The 23,514-nt window shown below is 35.4% G+C and overlaps 1 protein-coding gene across 1 annotated transcript in view; it reads right to left on the reverse strand.

The window, feature by feature from the left end:
- Wdr11 (WD repeat domain 11) overlaps positions 1–23,514 on the reverse strand; it is an 84,263-nt gene that overhangs the window by 35,625 nt on the left and 25,124 nt on the right. Inside the window, exons 8-13 of the mRNA XM_012513466.2 lie at positions 21,572–21,767; positions 21,080–21,183; positions 16,186–16,362; positions 13,664–13,748; positions 2,961–3,067; positions 783–858 (exon numbers count right to left, since the gene is read on the reverse strand). Of these exons, the coding sequence (XP_012368920.1) occupies positions 783–858; positions 2,961–3,067; positions 13,664–13,748; positions 16,186–16,362; positions 21,080–21,183; positions 21,572–21,767 (745 nt within the window). The remainder of the gene's footprint in view (positions 1–782; positions 859–2,960; positions 3,068–13,663; positions 13,749–16,185; positions 16,363–21,079; positions 21,184–21,571; positions 21,768–23,514) is intronic.

Genomic DNA, 23,514 nt, shown 5'->3' on the forward strand with positions numbered 1-23,514 from the left:
CCAGGGATTGAACTCAGGTCCTTGTCTTTGCCAGGCAAATGCTTATTCTACTGAGCCATCTCCCCGGCCCCTCAAACTGTATTTTTAATTTTTCTATAAATTTTTTTGAGAAAGTCGTACTAAATCACTAATATGCGCAAAGTGGGACTTGAACTTGCACTATTTTATGCAATCAAAGCCATAGCAAGACCTTTTGGCAAAACTGATATGCTGATTCTAAAATTTATATGGCAATATAAAGACCCTAAAAAAGCCAAAAAAAAAAAAAAATCTTGAAAAATCACTAAGAACCTTACTCTTTTCCTTCTTTTGATTGTTCTGGTTCAGCTTCTATTCTTAAGAATCCTGCTTTACATGTATTTTCCTTGGAACAAAAATTTTAAAAAGTCTGGAATTATGAATCTAAATCATAAATAAGAAAAATGAGTTATTTCATTCAGTAGCCCCATGGTTAGTGGAAGTAAAAAGAATTTTGTAAGATAATTTATCTTAAAGTAGGTAGAAAGTGCTTATATCAATACAGCTATCAAAAACAAAATTAGGTTGCTGGTTTTACCAATCTTTGGACAGCCTAAGATCCCCCAAGATTACTCACTCGTTTTTTAGAAGTGAGATTTAATTTTATAGAGATTTGCTTTATATTCTGCTGCATATATCATCATTTGCTATTACTACAAAACTGTTTACATATTTTAGCATATTCCCACTGTCTTATATTTTATTTTTAAAGCCATGAGATTCCAACATGGTAAAACCACAGATTTATTTAGGCAGACACTTACTTCAAATGTGATACTTTAATCATTTCGATGGGCGATTCATCATTGCCTCGCTCACCACGAAAAGCAATGCTCCTACCTTTAATTGTAAATATTAAAGAAAATGTGAAAAAAACACATAAGAATCAAGAAGCCATATCAATGTAATTTGATCAATCTTATTCTGTAGTCTACTATTCATCACTGTATTTACTTCTAAGCTATTGGTGATAATTAAAAACAATCTCAAAAATATTACAAGTTAATAATAACATTGTATATATCTAAATGTTTTATGCATGTTAAAATTCTGCACATATTTACAATATTTAAATCTTTACATATATAAATATTAATATTTATATAAATATTACATAAATTTATTGCATTTACATATTGCATATATTTAAATGTTTTATGAAAATATGTTTTTATTTCTGGTAGTTTATTAAATTCTGACTCAATTTTAGAAATTTAGAGACATCATTTCCTAAATTTTAAAAGTGATTATTGTAGTGAAGCAATTATCTACTATAAAACTACTTGTATAAACTTATCTACTATAAAACTACTAGTATATGGAAATGTAAATCATTTCCATAATTCCAAATACTACATAGTGGGGAAAAACTCTTGATATAGGTATTTAGGATTTCTTTGCTCCTGTGCCAAATATTACCTAAAATATTTAGAACATGTTTCTCCCAAAATGTCTCTATAAGCTGACATCAGGGATCAACAACTTCAATATTCTAGTATACTATACAAGTAGTAGTTCCTGCCTAAAACAAGCAAAGTATTTTTCCATAAATAAAAATATATGTATCTGAACAAATATAATGTAATACTTTTTCTAAGATTTTTATTGAAATGGAATAAAAAATATAATAAATTCAAAGTTAACTATGTGCCTTTTTGCTAAACATCAAGTAGAATCCACTGTCTATTATAAAATTATTTGAAACTGTCACCCATTTATGTACGTACATATGTATGTATTTGTACAGGGTCTACAGGATCTCACTACATAGATCAGACTCATAGTGATATGCCTGTTTTCAGGCTACCAAAGCACTGGGATAACAGGCACACACCACCATGCTGTCTCGATGGGATCACTGTCTCAGTGCACCCTGTGGGCGGGGGTGTCACCTTTATATATTTTCAAGTTCTTCATTTTGAAACTCATTTGGTTATACATTTTAGATAATTCTGAAGAAGTCATTTTACTGGAATGTTTTCTGTTGAAGCCTCCTAACTCCTAAATTGTTTCCCTAGTTAGTCAGCTAGAGAATATCAACTGTTCTAAGTTTGAACATTTAAAAACCATCTTTAGGGTGAGATAGCTCAGCAGACTAAGTGACTGTTCAGGCAACTGCAGAGATCGGGGTTCGATCCCGGGTACCACATGCTGTGCTGGCCCTGCCCGAGGTGCACTGAGCCACCAAGACAAGGAGTGATGGCACAAACCTATAATCCCAGTGCTGGGGAAGCTGAAAACAGGAGGATCACTAGGAGTCTGAGCTGAGAAGTGTGACCCTGTACTAAATATATTTAAAAAGAAAAACCATCCTTAATCTGTAATGGCTTTAAGGGTTTCCCACAAAGGCCCAAATTTTAAAATAGAATATCTAAGTCTAATTACAAAGAATTACTTTAATATTGGTCTTTTGATTGCTGGGTGTATGGCACACACCTATAATTCCAGCACGTGGGAGGCTGAGGCAGGAGAACCACAGCAAGTTTGAGAGCAGCCTGGACTACATAGTGAGACCCTGTCTCAAAAACAACAACAATAAGAAAAAGCTTGACCTTCTATTTATATGTAACAACGTACTTACAGTAGACTGAGATTTTTTTTTTTTTTTTTTTTTGCAGAACCAGGGATTGAACTCAAGCCCTTGCGCTTGCCAGAGAAGCACTTATTCTACTGAGCCATCTCCCCAGCCCCAGACTGAGATTTTTTTATGAATCTATCTGGCTAATGGCATCCACTGTACTACATAACTCTTTTAACAATATTTCTATATAAACAATGATATAAGGTTTTTCTAAAGCAATTATTATAGAACAAAAGAGTGGATATATAAATATAGGACATAAGAAAAGACTCCAAGGTGAAAGTACTTAGAACAACTTTGTTAATTGAAGAATATCTGACAAAATTATTTTGAATACTTTAAACAGTCTAAATATACAAACCTGTTGGAAGATCAATCAGCTGGAGTTCATTTCTCACTAAACCCATATTGTTTGGTGTTGAGGTAGCAAAGGAAAGAAAACCTGTCAAACTTATCCATTCAATGCCCCTGGAAAATAAAAAAATATCAATTTTAATATCCTTTTTGTGGAAAAGTTTGTTTTCTTTTTCTTTTTTTTTTTTTGTGGTACTGGGGATTGAACTCAGAACCCTGCACTTACCAGGCAGGTTCTTGTTCTACTGAGCTATCTCCCCAACCCAAGTTTATTTTCTTAAAAAAGGTTTTGTTTGTTTTTTTTTTTTTTTTTTTTTTTTTTTTTTGGCGGAACCAAGGATTGAACTCAGGCCCTTGTGCTTGCCAGGGAAGTGCTTATTCCACTGAGTCATCTTCCCGGCCCTTAAAAAAGCTTTTGTTGTTGTTTTTTATCTTTTTTGATACAGGGTGTCATTAAACAGGACAGACTGGGCTTGAGCTTACTTTGTAGCCCACGCTGGTCTTGAACTTAACAGGGTCCTCCTGCCTTAGTCTCCCAAGTGCTGGACTTATAGGCATGTGCCACCATGTCTGCCTTAAAATAAGCTTTAAGACCTAATTTTATTACATACTTTAAAATAGTACCTCTTAAAAAAAAAAAAAAGTACCTTTTATTGAGACTGTATTACTACATATTTTTGACACACATATAAGTATTTCTAATTATAACTGTTTACTAATGTGTAAAATAGTGCAGTTATCAGGATTCATACCATCACTGTAATGACTATAAAAATTTGTCCAGGGAAAGTCACATCCTAGACATTTCCATGAATTCTGTATTTGAAAAAAAGTACTACAGAAATATTCTAAGCAGAATGCTTAAAGTCAGGTACATTTAAGAATTTTATCAACTTTCTTAGTTGAGTAGGAAGCAGAAATTCTTCTTTAAAAAATTAGTACATGTTTGCAATTCACATGGTTTACAATTATCTTGGGGAGTGGGACAGGTCCATGCTGTAGCTTGTTTCTTCTTTTTAAATTCCCTTCTCTCACCTTCCTGCTCCTCAAGTTCCCTTATCCCCTTTCCCATACTTGATATTGTTTGTCTTAGCTCGTCATGGCATATAGTGCTCACATTGATTGAGGTGCATGGCATATCTTTACTCTTATTTCCCCTTGCTGTACTGCCCTTGAGGAAGCAAAAATTCTTAGAGCAAGGAATATGAACAGAGCTGTTAGATCGTGAAGTAGATGAAGGCTCCAAATAGGATACCACATAGAGAAAAGAGCAAGACAAGGCTCAAAGACAAAGATGCGGCTCTCATAGTCTCCCATACACTGAAGGCCTGTGAACCCCCACGGAGGATGATGTGACCGTAAGTGATGACACATTTTCTTCCCCACTGACGAAGTTTGGCAATGTATTCCAACACAATATGTAAGCACAGGACAACAAACAGACTCCTCAGAGTCATAAGCACTGCTTACTTGGAGTAGGTTAACCCTGGTTCTAGTATATGCAGTTGCTCAGCAATTATAGGACAACTACTTTTACAAACCTCACATTGTCATTGGCTGCTTGACAACACAAGTGCTGAGCTAAGAAGTGATGGTGGAGTTTTCATGGCTTAAAATTCTAAGCCTAAAATATTTACTATTAGGTCCTTCACAGAAAACATTTTCTGATCCCTGATCTAATTTCTCCATTTTTGCACTGATCTGCATGGAACTGCTGCACTCACATAATACCTCTCCAGTTTCCTTAGCATGTAGAATGTATCTGTGTATCACATCTAAACTCCTCCATGTGGCTTTGAAGGCTATCCAGCCATTTGCTTCGCCCTATCTGACTGAGCTCAAAATTCAGTCATCCCAGGGGCCGGGGAGATGGCTCATAGGATAAGCGCTTGACTGGCAAACGCAAGGATCTGAGTTCAATCCCTGGTTCCACAAAAAAAAAAAAAAAAAAAAAAAAGTCAACAGAAAATGGAAATATACTTTGGGGCCGGGGAGATGGCTCAGTAGAATAAGTGCTTCCTTGTCACGTGCAAGGGCCTGAGTTCAATCCCTGGTTCCATCAAAAAAAAAAAAAAAAATTCAGTCATCTGAATTTTGTCTGAGATTTTTAGTCAAAGGCTTTTTCACTGATCCCTCTTTACACTCCCACATGTCTTTTGGCAGAGACATGAAGATAATCCAAAGAAAACTAACACTACTTCCAACAGAAGGCAACTACTATAGTAATCTAAGGTTATGAGTCTTAACATAAAATTGTGTTGAGACACACAGCCTGATGGCTGCTTAAAACTGAGTTCTCTAGGTCAATGGTATCCAGGTTTTTCTGGAAGACTATTTTTCCATGGATGGAGGTAGAGTATGGATGTAGGATGACTCAAAGAAATGGGCATCCCTTGCATGCATGGTTCACAGTAGGATTTGTGCTTCTATGAAAATCTCAGGGGCCAGGGAGCAATGGCTTGGCAGAATAAGCGCTTTCCTGGCAAGCACAAGGGCCCGAGTTCAATCCCCGGTTCCGCAAAAAAAAAAGAAAATCTCATGTTGATGTTGATCTGACAGGAAAAAGAGCTCAAGTGGTAATGTAAGTGATGGGGAGTGGCTATAAATGTAGGTGAAGCTTTTCTCCCTTACGGGCTGCTCATCTACTGTGACCTGGCTTCTCACAGAATCCCTGTTTTAGGTGATATCCATACTTCGACTTCTCTCTTCCCTCTTCAAATACTACTGGAGTTAGGTCCTGGCTCTCTCACTAACTAGCCCTGGAATCTCTGCAGCTCTTTCCTTATTTGTGGTGCAGGAAAAACTGGGCGAACAGAGGGACTGGCCCTCTCATAACTGATATCCATACATATGGACTAGTAATTGCCATCATGATTATTTATATTTCAAGAGATAATGAAAGCCCTAGTTTCACCAGCCTTCCTGACTCACTAAACTCAAGTCACACTCACACCCATAAATTCACTAGAAAAGCTTCTCTGCTTCTCTGTTTCTTTGCTTTCCATGACAGGTAACACTAACTAATTCTGCTGAGAGTGAACAACAGAACAGCAGAGTGGGAGCACATTCTACTCCCCATAAGTCTTATCAAATGTCTCAGCTCTTGTCTGTCCACAGAGACTGGAAGACTCACTCTCCAAACCTTGTTACTCATAAAATAGGGGAGTAGCAATTGCACACACGTGGGTTTCTAATCACCAGCTAGAGATAAGATCCACCCAGGGCTGTAGTCCCAAACTTGAGCTCAAGAGATGTTAACATCCTCTGAATGAGCTCATAAGGTCCAGGGCCTGTAAAAAGTTCAAGCCATGCGAGAAAGAAATAAAAGGAATAAGAACAGGTAAAGAAGAAGTTAAATTATCATTATTTGCAGATGACATGATACTTTACTTGGAAGACCCAAAAAACTCTCCCAAGAAGCTACTAGAATTAATAAAGAAATTCAGTAGCATAGCAGGTTACAAAGTCAATACCCAAAAGTCAATAGCATTCCTCTACACAGACAATAAACACACTGAGAGGGAAATTATAGAAATAATACCTTTTACAACAGCACTGAGGAAAATTAAATACCTTGGAATTCATCTGACTACAGAAGTCAAAGATCTTTTCAAGCAAAATTACAGTACTCCAAAAAAAGAGATCGTAGAGGATTTCAAAAAATGGAAAGATATTCCATGCTCCTGGATAGGAAGAACCAACATTGTGAAGATGGCCATATTCCCAAAATTGCTGTACAGATTTAATGCAATCCCTATCAGACTCCCACCAACATACCTCACAGACCTAGAGAAATTGTTCCTAAAATTTATTTGCAACCAGAAAAAACCTAGAATAGCAAAGGCAATCCTGGGAAACAAAAACAAGGCAGGAGGCATTACAATTCCTGACTTGAAATTATACTACAAGGCTACTGTGATAAAATCAGCATGGTACTGGCAACAAAATAGACCTGAGGATCAAGGGAATAGATTAGAAGATGCTGAAGCCTCTAGAAACACATTCAGCCACCTTATCTTTGAGATAGGGGCCAAACATACTCACTGGAAGAAAGATAGCCTCTTTAACAAATTGTGCTGAAAAAACTGGCTCTCCATATGCTTAAAACTAAAACTTGACCCAGGTCTATCACCATGCACTAAGCTAAAGTTAAAATGCATTAAAGATCTAAACATTAAAACAGAAACACTAAATCTCTTGGAGGAGAAAGTAGGAGAAATTCTGGAAGACATAGGAGTAGGCAAAGAGTTCATGAATAAAAATCAAATCGTACGGGAAACACTTGAAAGAATTAATAACTGGGACCTCCTCTTATTCTCATTGAGAGGTTTTTGCATGTCAAAAGAAATTACCAACAAAGTGAAAAGACAAACCACAAATTTGGAAAAAATCATGACAAATAAGTACTCAGACAAAGGTCTGCTCTCTAGAATTTATAAAGAACTAAAAAACACTAGGGCCCCAAAATTTAAAGACCCAATCCAGAAATGGGCATCTGAGATGAACACATACTTCTCAGAGGAAGAAATAAAAGAAGCAAATAAATACATGAAAAAGTACTCCAGATCACTAGCCATTCGTGAAATTCAAATTAAAACAACACTGAGATACCATCTCACCCCAGAAAGAATGGCTATCATAAAGAAATCAACCAACAACAAATGTTGGAGAGGCTGTGGGGAAAAAGGAACCCTTCTCCACTGCTGGTGGCAATGTAGACTGGTACAATCGTTATGGAAATCACTGTGGAGACTCCTTAGAAAACTTGGACTGGAAATCCCATTTAAACCAGCTATTCCTCTACTGGGAATTTTCCCAGAGGATCTGAAATCATCCTATCATAGTGATATATGTATGGCTATGTGTATAGCAGCACTATTTGTGATAGCCAAATCTTGGAAACAACCAAGATGCCCATCACCTGAGGAATGAATGAAAAAGTTGTGGTATTTTTATACAATGGAGTATTACTTAGCTATAAAGAATGATAAACTTGAAGCCTTTATATTTAAGTGGATGCCACTTGAAGATATACTCATAAGTGAAATAAACCAGACACACATGTATAAATATCATATAGTTTCTCTAGTATAAGAACTCAAAAGAAGAAATACAAATAGAAAGGTATAGTACAATTAAAATGAAAGGAAGAACTTGAGGACTAAATAATGAAGAGAGAGCAAGGATAGACCTAGGAAACATGACAGAGGCAAGCCATACAGTTATATGTACAAAATGGGTAAGACAATGATCCTGAGAATCTTCAGAAGATTTTTTAATTTAGCAGTTAATTGGAATGATTTTCACCCTAACTATATATACTGACACCTGTGAACTAAGCAACTGAACTGAAGATGGCAATTTGTAATAGTAGGTTCATGCTTGGAGTGCCTGTCATTCTGGTCTTCTGAATATGGGCTGCTTGTCATGACACGCCAGTTGCTGCCATGCTGTCTCTCAGTATATGACTGTTTAAAAAGAAAGGGGATGGTAATGAAGGCAGGAGACAGGAAAAGGAGTGCTGCAGGACTGTCCTGCTGCAAGGTTGTATACAGTTAGATTTCTGGACTTATGTGTAAACATATATAATTCTTTATTCCTATTTTTAAAATATATTTCAATTTTTTAAATTTTTTGTCTTACTCTGTAAAGACTTAAAGTTTAACATATCAATACTTTATGAAAAATACCTGTTCCATGTTATGCCTAAGATGTTCGATATGCAGACAGACAGTGAGGTTAAGCTCAACAGCCTAGGTTATATGGTAATAACAATAAGCTTCTCTTCTGGAGGGTTAACAACCTAAGTTTGCAGAGCAAAAATTAGAGAAAGAGGAGGGCCGTAAGGAAAGCCAACATTTTGGCCCTAGCCTTCCAAGATCAATTAAAACTCAGGACATATAAGAACTTGTACTGTAACGTCATGTAACTCAGTTTGTCCCAAATTTTCTGATCAAGGAGATTATGGAGCTAAAGAGGAAAGTGGTCAATGATGTAGAGTGTGCCTAAGGAGAGTCACATGGAGAGAAAACATTCTTTCAGGCTTTCACAGAGAGCAAATTGGCCAAGCAATGGCTGTCACTCATCCACATGGCTGACACTCACAAAGGATCTACAATCTGAGGTAGAGGGTCTCAGGATAAATCCTGAGGGGATTTGACTGACCTTATCAAGATTCAAAAGCTACAATTCTTGTTACATAGGTCTTGCTTTATCTTGGTCTTAACCATCCAGCAGAAAAGTATAAAAACGAAGTATAAGAAATAAAGCCATGTTGTTATGTTGAGCTGTAGGGGACTCAGGTCAACAACTTCTGTTACTGCCATTCAAGTGGAAGATCCAGTACTATTATGGACCACTGGACTATTTTGGAATATTTTGCTGAGTTCACATACCTATAATATTTAAATGATGGAACTAAGCAAAAAAGGGGGATATAGATGAATGACCATTTTGTATCTGTGTATTGAAAATGGTTAGAATAGATATATAGTTACATTCTCTTAATTCAAGGAATAGAGGGATTTGGTCTAATAGTGTTTGTGAATAGGATATCATGTCTGCATCTTGTACAACAAATAACCACTAAAGACAATGTGTTAATTATTGAAACTGTCCTACCAATTTGATGTGAAACTGTCTCATTGCTATTTATCTTAATAAAATTATGTAAAAAAAAAAAAGTTCAGGCCATGTGTGAGGGGTAAAAAAATTATCAAGGTCACAAAACAAGCTGAAGAGACATCCACCTACAAAGTAAACACGGACCTACTCTTCTCTGAAGGAGGTAAACATAGCCTATTTTATTTACACAACAACTTTAGTAAAAGGAAAGAATGACTTAAAACACCCAGTTAATCATATACAGAAAATGTAGCCTGAGAACTCACACAGTACACTTGCCATTTTGGCCCTTGCTAACCTACATGTCTGAAGATGTACTTCCTTTTCTCTCTAAAAAATCTATACTTTTTGCAATAAACTCTATCTGTACTCTAGACAGTGGCCTACATGACTTGTCAAAGACAGAAAAAAATTAAGGTATACTGCCAGTTCCTTTTGAAATGTTGAGACCTGGCCCTGTTAGCACCTTTTTTCTTCTAACATCGTTGCTAGCAATCCAAATTAACTAATGGACATCACTATCTTAGATACTAGGAATTCTGTCTTCCTATTGCTCTCTTGTATTTTCAAAGAAGCATCAAGTATAAGCTCGTGACTTTTAAAGCACTAGGAATACAGCCAGCAAGAGTCCTTCTGAAGCTTACATTCTAGCAGAGAAGAGACAGTGTGGAAGTGTACTCTGTATTATCTAGGAGAAACAGACAGCTGCAGAGTTCAATAGAAGCTGATTGAGGGTCTCTTATCATCTGGTCTCAGGAGGTAGGAAGGGCTTTCTAGAGAAACTATTACAGTTGAGACTCAAAGGGAAAAGAGTTTGGATCTAAGACTGAGATTACTGAGAAAACATAACAAGTGACTGAGGAACTTTGTTAGACTGTACTCTCTTTGAAGGTAGGTAGGTACCACATCACATCTCCCCAGGTATGTGACAGCACTCAGGAATCCTGTTAGATTGAACAAATGATGTCCAAGAAAAACCCAGCACTCTTCCATGTGTTAAGTTTCATGCATATTCACAGAAATGTGCTCCCCTTTATTTAAGATGTCCCAGAGTACAGGATATAACAGAACATGAGGTGGCTGCTTATGTTATAGTATAATCATATTGCCTAATTTATAGTATAAGCATGCTGCTTTTATAGTATAAGTAGCATGAGCTTAAATGCCCCATTCCTAAAGAAGAAAATAAAAAAATCAAGTTGAACTTCAAAGTGGGTTAGATAAGGAAGGGATTATTACTCAGAAGAATAAAAACTTTTATCAAACGTATCTGAGCTCTACTGCCCTCAGGATTAGAATAGTATCATTTAGATTTAATATCTTGGGGGCTCTAAATGACTAAGAACAGCAGCTCATTTTCTGTTCTAGGATTTCCTGTTCTGTCAGACGTCTAACTAATAAACAATTGTGACCTCTGAATTTATCAGCAGGTGCCTGGGTTCTGACTCCTATGGGTTCCCACACTAGACTTGTTGACCACCCGCTGATTACACTAGAGGCCTCTTCTCAACACGGATGGCTAGTGGAAGACTGACACTTCTGAAAGCCTCAGAGTTTTAAGACTCTCCTGCAAGCTTGTGTAGACAGACAAAACAGATATCATGTTATTTTCTACAGATTTAATCAAAGTGATACTGGGTCAATGTTCTAATATCCATATAAAATATTAATAACTTTTGACATAAAAATAGTGCCATGATATATTATTTTAAATTCATCTTAAGGAAAAAAAGACACAAACTAATAATCTAATAATATCAACATTTATCACTCCACTTTACCTCCCTTAGGGATCATCCATTATATTATAAGCATCAAAACCTTTGTATGGAGGTATATAGAAGAAGTTCAATAGGTGTCTGTATCACTAGTTAAACGTCATGGGTTTTAAAACACACACACACTCCCTTACCTATCTGTAGTTGTACAGCCACATGTATGCACAAGATTCATGTACAAGAGAGAAAAACATTTTTCTAAAAGTCAGCTTTAATTTTCACATAAAAAGCTAGTATGTGTTGGGTTTATTGCTAATCAGTTCTGAATTTTTTATAACACATTTGTGAAATCTTCATAATGGTTTTTAATTGTAGTACTAATTGAAACATTAATTGAATTGCATTAATTGAAACACAAAGACAGCAGGATTTTAGCATCCTCTTGAGTAACACTTCTGAATATAAAACGAGTGATCTTCAAAAAAGGAATTAAAAAATGTAAATTCGTATGTGAAATGGAGGGCTTGTATATGATCACACACAATGCTAATTTTGTGAGTAGTACAACCATTAGTGGTAAGTATCCAATTCACACTTTGTAAACAACTGTAGCATTACTCAACTGTAAATATAGTATTCACAAGTCATTTACGTAGGGACATTTACAACCTGCATGATCTAGGTTAAAAAGTCTTATCTAACACTAATACTTTGGATAAACTAGCTACTGAAGTTTTCAGTATTCAGAAACAAAATGACAATGTGCTTGATTTTCCAGAAGCATGTGTCAAATTTTTAGAATGAATCTTGCCTCAGTTACCATATTTTAAATTGTCAACATGATTCCTACTGACCTATGCACATTTTTAAGAAATCTTGCACATGTTCCTTAAGGGCTCAGGCTCTGAAGCTTGAAAGGTCCAGAATGAATTTCATGTAGTTCCTTTATAGATTACTCTGTAATTCTATTTCTTCCTCTATCAATTGAAATATAATACTGGCTACCCATTAGCAGTATGAAGTGGATTCAGTGAAATGATGCATGTGAAGTATTAACATAATCCTTGGGACAAGAACTGGTTAAATGGAAGAGTTCTGACTGGTTGGTATTGGTGACAAAAACAACACATAGAAACAACCAAGGTAAAGAAATATCAAGGACAGAAACATAGACAGGAAAGAAAGAGAAAGATGAATAGCAGCAGCAGCAGCAAAGGCTACTGGAGGAAATAAGTACCAGAGTGGCAAGCTAAAAATCCTGCATCTGAGGAGAAAGCTAACAATCTAGAAAAAGCTAAAGAGATACTGTACCCCCAAAGCAAAATGCTTTTGAAAATATTACTACTCCATGTAAATGTATTTGTGAAGATACTGAAGAGTTACAACGTAAAGAGGCAATAAACAGGCACCAAACATTGCAAAACAACTCACTTGAAGGAATAAAGTCTTGTAAATCTTTCAAGCATTTCTAATACAAAAGCTGGGATACTCAAGAGTTAAGTCTTTTCTTTTTTTTTTTTTTTTTTTTTTTTTTTGGCAGAACTGGGGATTGAACTCAGGCCCTTGCACTTGCCAGGCAAGTGCATATTCCACTGAGCCATCTCCCTGGCCCCAAGAGTTAAGTCTTTTCCATCCAGAAAAAAATCAGCGTAATGTATTCATTAAAGGTTCACTGAGAATCTTAACATACACATGAGACTTACAATTATATAACATATAGAAGACAGAGAACAGCCTTTCTTATACTTTTACAGATCACTGGAAAATACTGGAAACACATTATATTGTAACTATAACCTATCACTGAAAGGGCAAAAGAAGAAAACAGTATAGTGTTCAGTAAAATAATGCTATGGAGCAGGTATGCAGAAACAAGAGGCACTCTTCTGTCAACTTAGGCTTCTCTCATACATGTATGCACACACACAGCACTCATACCTAGACCACTCAAAATTAAAGAATAAATGCTATACAATTTTGGGTCTTTTCCAATGGTGCCTGAACCAAATAATATGGTTAGTTAATAATTAAAATGATTTTATTCAAATATGTTATGAGCAACCCTAATGATCAATCCTTATCAAATTGGAAGACAACAAAACTTGAACAAGGCAACAGTGATTCTGGATGAGAAAGTAACCTGGCCCTCAGGAGAAATAAAGATTTTGTTTCTTACGTGCTTTACAAAGCAATTGGTACTAATTCTTGATTAACACAGCCATTAGTTAGATATGAATATTTATTATTCAAACTTTTCAAATAATTACCACTGCAGATACCATTACAAAGTATTCAACGCACCTGTTATGAGGAGTTCTTTCTGATATTACCTACATTTTCAATGTCAAAGTCACAAGGACATACTCACTTGACTTCACATGAGTGGATGCTTAATTCCTTGTGCAGCAGGCCACTGGTGAGGTGATACACTAGGACAGAACCATTACTTGTGCCTACCAAATGATGTAACAGAAGAGCACTAATTTAGTGGTAATTCTAATTCTTTCCAAGAGGCAACAAGTTTCTTCTCAAAATTTTAATCATTTCACATTTATGTTCTACAAAAGTGACCCAACATAAGTGCTTACAAAATACATTTCTTTAACCTCTTCTATGTAAAAAAGGGCCTAATTGCATACACAATGAAATTTTACCAAGTTGAGGGATAAATTTCCACAAAAAGACTTTAGAAGACTAAATCAGTACACATAGCTATTTGCGGTAGCACTTCCCTAAATATTTTTACACATGGGTGTTACATATTTGAGATTTCGAACGTTAATCATTGCTGGTCTTGATAAAACAGAACCTAGTAAAGCTTATTAACCAGATTTTTCTTTTTCTTTTTTAACAAGGTTATTATTTTTGTTTTGTCTCGTACTAAATAAATGATAATAAGATAGTAAGGCATGGTGGTTAAATGTGGCTTTTGTAGTTAAAGCCCGGGTTCATGATCTGGGTCTGTATTCTTGGGTAAGTTGTACTGAACCTATGTTTTACCAATTTAAAAGAAGAATAACAGAAACTACTTGTTTATGATTAAATGAGAAAAGTGAGATGCAAAGCACAGCATTTCATGCAAAGTAAGTGTTGGATTAACTAGTATTACCTTAGTGAGTATTGGCTACCATTGCTCCTAAAGTTTTCTGTGGTCTCAGACAGTATAATTAAGAAGAAAAGACATGGACATTCTTGAAAAAGTTTTAGTATATAAAATATTTTTTATAAATTAAGCAAGAAAAGTGAAAAGTATAATCGACAATCATTTTTTCAACATATATTAAATTACTAATGTATCCAACACGGCAACAGAATAGAAGCAAAAAGTTCTACAAATCTACATAATTATTCTAGAAAAAAACGATACCACACTATTGCCTATATTTATCAGCTATTTCATAATAACTTGTGGTAACAGCAGTTAAATCCTGAAAATTTTAACTTACCTACTCTTCCTAATGATCGAATGACTTCCACATTCTGTAAGTCTTTGATGATGCTGAGCCTATGATCTAATACTCTAAGGACACCACTAGGAGTAGATCCATAACTGGATGCTGCTTATCTTGCATTGTGACTTTAGGCTTCTATTTTATATATTTGTTTTTATTTTGTTATGCTGAGTATAATAAATGATGTCCATTGTATGCTACTACACTACCACTTATTTCAACAACAGAACTCTAAGACCTTGAGATAGCTACTATACAGCTATAATAAGAAATAATTGTCCAAGAAATGGATAAAATTCCAATTGATAAATTAGGTACACTGACAATATATATACATGTACATGTAATGAACACTGGCGAGTCTTAAATAAAATCTCTATAAAATGTTAAATATGAATAGTTTCTAAGGCAAAAATTAAATACTTTCTATATTTATATAAATCTGGGCACATGTAGACACAGGTCATTCAATCTTTTTTTTTTTTTTTTTTTTTTTTGCAGAACCAGGGATTGAACTCAGGCCCTTGCGCTTGCCAGGTAAGCACTTATTCTACTGAGCTATCTTCCCGGCTTCCCAGATTATTCATTCTTCAAACTCATATTACTTTCAAAAGATAGCCACAGAAAAACATGAAAACTCCAAAAGAAATACCCTAAGAAGTCATGAGTATTCACAAGAATGTTGGCCACAAAATAAATGTGGCCAGGTTTTCATTTAGAAAAGAAGAAAAAGAATCACAAATTTATATGACTTGAGAAGAAAGAAGCCAACCAACAGTATCATAAGATAAAATGTTTAAAAGATTTTCTAATTTTTGGAGAAATGTATTTTAATTTTACACATATATGAAAAAACTAAGGGTTTTTTGTTTTTGTTTTCTGTAAAGGAAACCAAGTTCATCAGGTTTCGATGAAGTTAGTGTGACAGCAAGTTGAAGTTCATACATATTTTTTTAACATAAAAAATTACAATTTCAAACTAAAAAGCAATTCTGAGTTTATAAAAACCATAGCCTATTTAGACAATGGTTAATACACAACTCTTAGCAAATGAAGACGGTTATTATTATTAAACTGTCTTAACTAACTCTGGTTACATTATTATTTAACAAAGACTCAATGCAAAGTAATAAGCACTGTGTTGACCCTGGATTCACTATCATACTGGGACTATCCTCTTAATGTGTTCAGAGAGACACTGATACTATCAGAGACTTGCCAGTCCAGTCCCAGATGGATAAATTTCACTGAAATAAAAAATAAGGTAACTGGAGTAAAAAGACAAAAACCTTTTCAACATGAAGAGTTCTTATACAACTTCATTCAGTCTGTTCATCCTTTTACATCCTCCTTAAAGAGAATAAAAATTTTTCTAGAAATTTGAAAAACAAGTATCTTACAAAATGAGCTTTACAAAAACAGCAATTCACATACTCACCAACAGCAAGCAGTGGCTGATACATCTTGATGTTTTTTGTAGTCAGAGGTGGGCACATACGGATGGCAAACTGTGGGGCGGGCAGCCCTGAAAGCAGCCCTGTTAGCAGGAATTTCAGGTGCACTTCCTGCAGAACAGGGCCTTTGGGATGTTCTTCCCCAGCAATTGCACTTTGCCCTAATTTGCATAAAACAGAGCTACATTAATACAAAGGATGGTGACTTGAAAGAATAAAGAAATTCTTTAGTGGGCATGCTCTTCAGTCTAGAAACATAGATGTGGTGGAGCAGTCTAGAAGCTATAGGTAGCAGAGTCACTGACTTAACTCACATCAGCTTACATTTTAAAGGATACATTATTACACAGTACTGCTATCCAGAATTGAGAAACTAATTCCTTTAAAAAAAGTTTTAGCTAAAGTTGCTGGTTTGAGGGACTTAGAGAATTCAGAACACATCAAGAGAAGCTGGGCTAGAGAAAACTTCCTGTGAAGTGGGATATTGCAAAATATCCCCATCTTGTTACCTTTCTAAAGGGTTATTTTTTAATCTGGCAGACTCTGTAAAGCGTACATAAAATTGGGAATAACAAAAGAACTCATTTATGATACCTAATATGAAGCTTTAATATGCCAATGAAGTTAATAATTAAACATCATATAAATATATAAAATTATTAATAATATAATATAGTATATATGAACTGTCACTAACAAGTTAAATCCTTACTTTCAGATAAACTGTTTTCCATAGGTTATAAAGTCTCAAGCTAAAAAGATGATTCCAATAAAAACCATTCTAAGAAAATTGAATACAAAGAGCACAGTAAAATCAAGACTATTCACCTAAAAAACCTTCTTTCCTATAAATTACTATCAAATATTAAGATTAAAATGCCAAAAATATGAATGTGTGAACACATACATAGATATACACAAACATGTATACTCTGTGACCAGTGAGTGGGTGATAGTACAATGAATATAATTCTTTGAGGCTATAAAGTTCTTTTAGTAATGGTCTTTTAGTAATGTTATTTTAAAATCTCTTAAATATTAAGAAACATCATAGGGGCTGGGGAGATGGCTCAGTAGAATAAGCGCTTGTCTGGCAAGCGCAAGGGTCTGAGTTCAATCCCTAGTTCTGCAAAAAAAAAAAAAAAAAATCATAAATTTAATCTAATTAACATGAGTCCTTAGGCTGGCAATACAACTGATAGCCACCTACTTGGGTAACAACTGATGGGGTGCTAAGAAAGGAAGTTCACCAGTAGGTGTGATATACGCCAACTGCATTAGTTTCCAGTTCATGCCTGGGAACTGCCACATTTTTCAAGTACTTTTCTATAACAGGCAATTCAGAAGGTAGGCTAGATTAAGCCCTAATAAACAGCTGCCTTTATCCATGAATATAAATCAGCCTCTGTATTTAACTGAATTGCTTTCAATTATCACTAAGTACACAGTGAATTTCAAATTAAAAGTTTAATTAAAAGTTTTAATTAAAATGTTTTCAAGTGACAAAGCTTTATTTGTTTAACACTTTTAAATCAGCTGCATTGACAAGAACTGCTATACAATCTGTATCCTTTTGTTTCTTAAATACTGTAATTTATATCACTTAAATACCTAAATAGCATAAAACTTCAAACTCCTACAGGCTTATAATTACTAATTAGTTCTGTTCATGTGTATTTATAATTATTTTCACTTTAATATTTTAATTAAAAATAGACAAGGTCAATTAATTCAGAAAATTGTGTTACTGATAAAATGAATTGTGCAAAACTAGCAAATGTCCAAACCTCCTCATCTGGATTTATGTCTGGGAAGTAGAAAGAATTTTAGACGTAAAAGTTGGTGTCACTAAGCAAAGCGTTTTGTAATTAGTGGGAATCATGACAAAACCAAGGCCATGCGAGATGATGGTTGCCTGAAATGACAGTGGAGCAACCAGAACCAGAGGCCACGCCATGGCACAGAGACTGATGGAGAACTCACTTGGCTCTTCCATCTACTAGTATATGGTTTGGGACAGTATTTTGTTTGTTTTGTTTTGTTTTAAAATCTTTTACTATAGGATCACAAGTCTGCATCTTGTACAGCAATTAACTCCTAAGAAGAATATATGCAGTGTTTTATTTGTTGAAACTGTACTTCCGATTTGATTTGAAACTGTCTCATTGCTATCTGTTTATCAATAAAAGTTTGAAAAAAAATAAATAAAATCTTTTACTTTATTTATATATTTGGTATAAGGTCTTTCTATGCAGCTTGGACTTTAGAGGTTCTATCATCTCAGCCTCTGCAGTACTGGATTACAGGTATGTACCACCACGCTCAATTTCAGGCTGCCACTGTGTGCCCTGTGTTTCAGGCCAGCAAGGCATGCTATACTGGGAACTTAACTTGGGTCCTTGCATTTGCCAGGCAGGTGGAGATAGCTTAAACCATAGAGCTATCTCCCCAGCTCCTTGGGACAGTTTTTTAATCCCTTTTGGCTATAATTCTCACAAATATTAAATGGAGAGAATACTGTCTATAGGGTTGCAGTGAGATAGTATGTAGGCTACTTATGACAATGCTTAAGGCAGCACTAAAGGTCATTTTATCAGTATGATTAAGGTAATATTCTTTGTATCAGTGTATCATCTTCATAGCATTTAAACAAAAGGCCTACTCAATAACATTCTCAATTACACTATGCAGAAGGGCTTTTTATTTATTTTTTTTTTTTTGGCGTCTCCAGATCGCCTCCAGTGCTGGTCTGGGTTGACTTGAGTATCTGGGAATCAAACCACCATGCCCAGAGACTGACTGCTTCATTTAAGCAGGCATTTAAACAACTCAGCTAATGGGCAGGCCCCCTCAATTACACTATGGAAGAAGAAATAATAAAAAATATTCTTTATAAACCACACCCACATAGGTAGATGTTCAAGAAGAAGGGGGTGGTGAATGAAAGCAAGAGACAGGAAAAGGAATATTGTGGGACTGTCCTGCTTCAAGGTTGTATATGATGAGATTTTTGGACTTATGTGCAAACATGAGAAGCACAGAATTCTTTATCCTATTTTTTAAAATATAATCTAATTTTTAAATGTTTTTTATCATATTATGTAGGGACTTAAAGTTCAACATATCAATACTTGATGAAAAATACCTGTTCCTTATTATGCCTAAGATGTTTGAAATGCAGTGAGATAGTGAGGTTAAGATTGATAGCCTAAATCATTTGATAATAACAATAAGCTTGTCTTCTGGATGGGTAACAACCTAAGTTTGCAGACCAAAATTAGAGAAAAAGGAGGGCTACAAGGAAAGCCAACTTTTTGGCCCTAGCCTTCTAAGGTCAATTAAGACTCAGGACATATGAGAACTTGTACTGTAACGTCATGTACCTCGGTAGTGTCCCAAATTTTCTGATCAAGAAGATTATGGGGCCAAAGAGGAAAGTGATCGATGACATAGAGTGGGCCTAAGGAGAGTCACATGGGGAGAAGGCACTCTCTCAGGCTTTCACAGAGAGCACATTGGCCAAGCAATGGTCGTGACTCATCCACATGGCTGCACTGATAAAGGTTCTACAATCTAAGGTACAGGATCTCAGGACAAATCCTGAGGGCATTTCATTAACCTTCTCAGACCAAAAAGCTACAACTCTTGTTGCACAGGTCCTGCTTTACCTTGGTCTTAACCATCCAGTAGAAAAGTATGAAGACGAAATATAAGAAATAAAGCCATGCTGTTAAGTTAAGCTGTGGGGGACTCAGGTCAATAATTTCTGACATTGCCAGTTAAACAGAAGACCCAATGCTATTATGGGCTACTGGACTCTTTTAGAATATTTTGCTGAGTTTACACAGCTATAATATTCAGTAACGGAACTTAGGAAAAATGGGGTACACCGATGAATGTCCATTCTGTATCTGTGTATTCAAAGTGGTTGGGGTAGATATATAGTTGCATTGTCTTAATGACTGGAATGATTTGTTCTAATGGTGTTTGTAAATAGGATCACAAGTCCGCATCTTGTACAGCAATTAACCACTAAGAAGAATATGTGCAGTGTATTATTTGTTGAAACTGTACTTCTGATTTGATTTGAAACTGTCTCATTGCTATATGTTTATCAATAAAACTGTAGAAAAAAAAATTAAAAAAAAAATTAAAAAAAAAAACCACCACACCCACGAGTGGTTTAAAAGAATTACGTGTCAAAATTACTTAGCATATGTACAATCTTACAATTTCAACTTGTATAACACTTCGAATCACAAATCTTCATATATACAATATATGCATGTAGGCTGCACATCTAGACTACATGAGGCCCTGTGCAGTATGCTTGAGTGCACAAAATTGGAACAAACGCCATCCCACCTTTGTAGAGTATATAATTTATTTGAGGAAAGACAAATAAAATGCATACTCAGAAGACAGGTGATAACTTTGGGACTACACTGAAATCAGGCCAAAGAGATTAAAGGAGGCAATATTGGAGTTTAAGTTTGAATTGGGATCATCAAAAAGGGAGAAAGAGAAAGAACACATTGAACTCCAAGCCAAAGGGCCAATGACTACAGAGGCTCTGCGGAGGTGAGAGCTGCTCAGTAAGGATTCTACACCTAGAACCCAGATGCCTGATATCATGTTTCATTTCAATCAGTTTCTTAAGAATGAACAAATCTTAACAGTCATAAAGCTATCTATGCTGCTTTAGGCACTTCCATACTTATTTCACATCCTTCTGATTTAAGAAAGAATAATTCTCTATTTTATTTTTTCAAGTACTAATTTTGACTTTATAAGTGCATTTCAGTGACTATCAATTTTTCCCTTCAAAAAGAATATGCACATGAAAGTTAGAAAAATAAAGAAAAAGAAAAACCTTACCAATCATGTTATCTAGGGAAAGATCTGGGAGTTTATTTTGTAGCACTCCTACAGGAATTCCACAGAAAGACACTGGTGAATACAAAGGTGACACGCCAGAACTACTGTGAAGATATAATAATTACACGGTTTCACATATTTAAAACCAGCATTACATAGTAAGAAATTAAAACATAAATTCTAAATCACAGTATTCTACTTTTATTAATGTTATCCATAGGTTAAAGAGTTTTGGTAGGTTTACATAATTATCTATTAATCTAAATCTTGAATTATCTACTTAAATTGTATTTTATGGAAAAATTGCCTATTTTATATGATGCTGGTAATTTAAAAAACATTACAGTAAACAAAAATACAATCCCGGGGGCTGGGGAGATGACTCAGTAGAATAAATACTTGCCTGGCAAGCGCAAGGGCCCGAGTTCAATCCCCGGTCCCGCCAAAAAAAGGAAAAAAATCTATCAAAAATACAATCCCTTGATCGCTTACCTGCTCCTCGAAGTCCGACTGCACACAGCAGACTTGAGTTCCCATATCATGACCCTGCCGTCACTCACTATGAGAGCAGCTGCATTCTCGTTGACAGGACAGCACACCATACTGAAGGGACGGACAGTTTTCGTCACCCTGATGGCATCACACTGGCTTCGTAAATCATAGGTAAGCTCCTGCACAGGATCTGGATCTTAAAATACAATTGCTTTAAGTACAAAAATCACTATCATTGGTTTCAACATAAATAAAACCTTAAGTAAAAGGAAGTCATTCCTTTACTAGTGAAAACTCTTAATAACATCATCCTTTACAATTATAATATCTTCAGAATATAAAAATAATTTACCAAATTATTGCATAAACTATAATATCTAAATTAACTCTAATGAAGATATTCTACTTAAAATATTTTAAATATACAATCCTCTGAAAAAAGATCACTAGCGATACATGGTTAATAGTAGTACACTGTAAACTATCAGTGGTCCATAGTAAATCTGAATATATCCCACTTTATGAAAGATATGAAAACTGCTTTCCCTTTATTCAGTACATCATTTCACAAAAACATTATTTCTATTCTCCAATAATAAGACTGACCCAACAGTTACGTACCCCGCAGCAGAGCACTCCTATTAGTACTTATAACTACAAAGGCCATCCTTGAAGCAGAAAAGTCAATGGGGTATAAAACTAAAGGTATACAAGGTGGGACCTAAATCAGAAAAAAAGATTTATAAAAGATAACATCTACTTTTTCCATGGACATTCAAGAAAGAATTACAAAATGCTAGTCTCTGTGTTGTATACAGGAGGTGTGCTGTTGTAAGATTAAAAGATTGATTTTGGGCTTGTATTTTTTTCTTAATGTGAGAAAATGTTTCTTTACTGCTTCATCATTCAGTCTCAATCATGCATCATCATCAATGTGTATTCTACAAGTTAAATTAATAGTTTCTAAGAGTTGCATCCTATGGTGTCTACCAGTGAGTAAGGTCCTTGTATGAACCCCTCTACTTAAGGCCAGGCAGAATCTGTGACTTGTTTCCACCACTGAATACACCAGTGGAATAGTCACTCTCTTGACTAGGCTACATTATACAAGGTGTGATCAAAATATATGGTTTATGTTTAAATTTCAAAATATTTGTTATAGTAAAATGCACATTAATCTCCTAAAATATTTCCCCTCCTTCAACACACACTCATTCCATCATTCTTGCCACTTTTTGCTGCAGGTTTGGAAGTCCTCAGTCATCTTTACCTGGTGTGATAAAAACTACATCATGTGCTTGCTGCCAAGTGCCATCAAGGCTAAGGCAGGCTCATACTAACATTGTGGTGTGTTCTCATCCACCTTATTTACCCAAACTGGCACTGTGCGACTTCTAGCTCCTCCCTTAAGACAAAAAGACTATGAAGGGTAAATGTTTTGAACTGATTCAGCATATGAAGACAGCACAACAGCACAACTAAAGACACTCAGAAAAGGGGACTTCCAACAGCTTCAGAAAGCAGCAAGAATGGTGAGATAAGTGTTGAAAGCAAAGAGGAGTATTTTGACAGATTAATGGTAATGCATCTTTTACTGTAATAATTCTTAAAAAGTTAAACATTCATTATATTTTTCCATCATTCCTTACATAAGACTGTATGTTAAGTGTCTGAGAGTCTCCTTCAGGTCTTGAAGATGGGAGCTGTCATGTTAGAAGAGGGTCACAAGAATATCACGTGGCCTCTATGAGCAAAGACTAGGCCTGAGTTACAGCAAGGAAACAGGCTTCTGTCCAACAATTAGAAGAAAGTAAAGTCGTCAAATGACCACATGAGCTGCAAATAACTCGAGGGGCTCAAGCTCTAGAACTCAGCCATGGCTCCCATATTGTTTATAAGGGGCTTGTATTTTTTACACGTCATACTGTAACCATATTCTAATA

Source organism: Octodon degus, unplaced genomic scaffold, assembly GCF_000260255.1.
Source record: "Octodon degus isolate 3935 unplaced genomic scaffold, OctDeg1.0 scaffold00010, whole genome shotgun sequence".
Taxonomy (NCBI): domain Eukaryota; kingdom Metazoa; phylum Chordata; class Mammalia; order Rodentia; family Octodontidae; genus Octodon; species Octodon degus.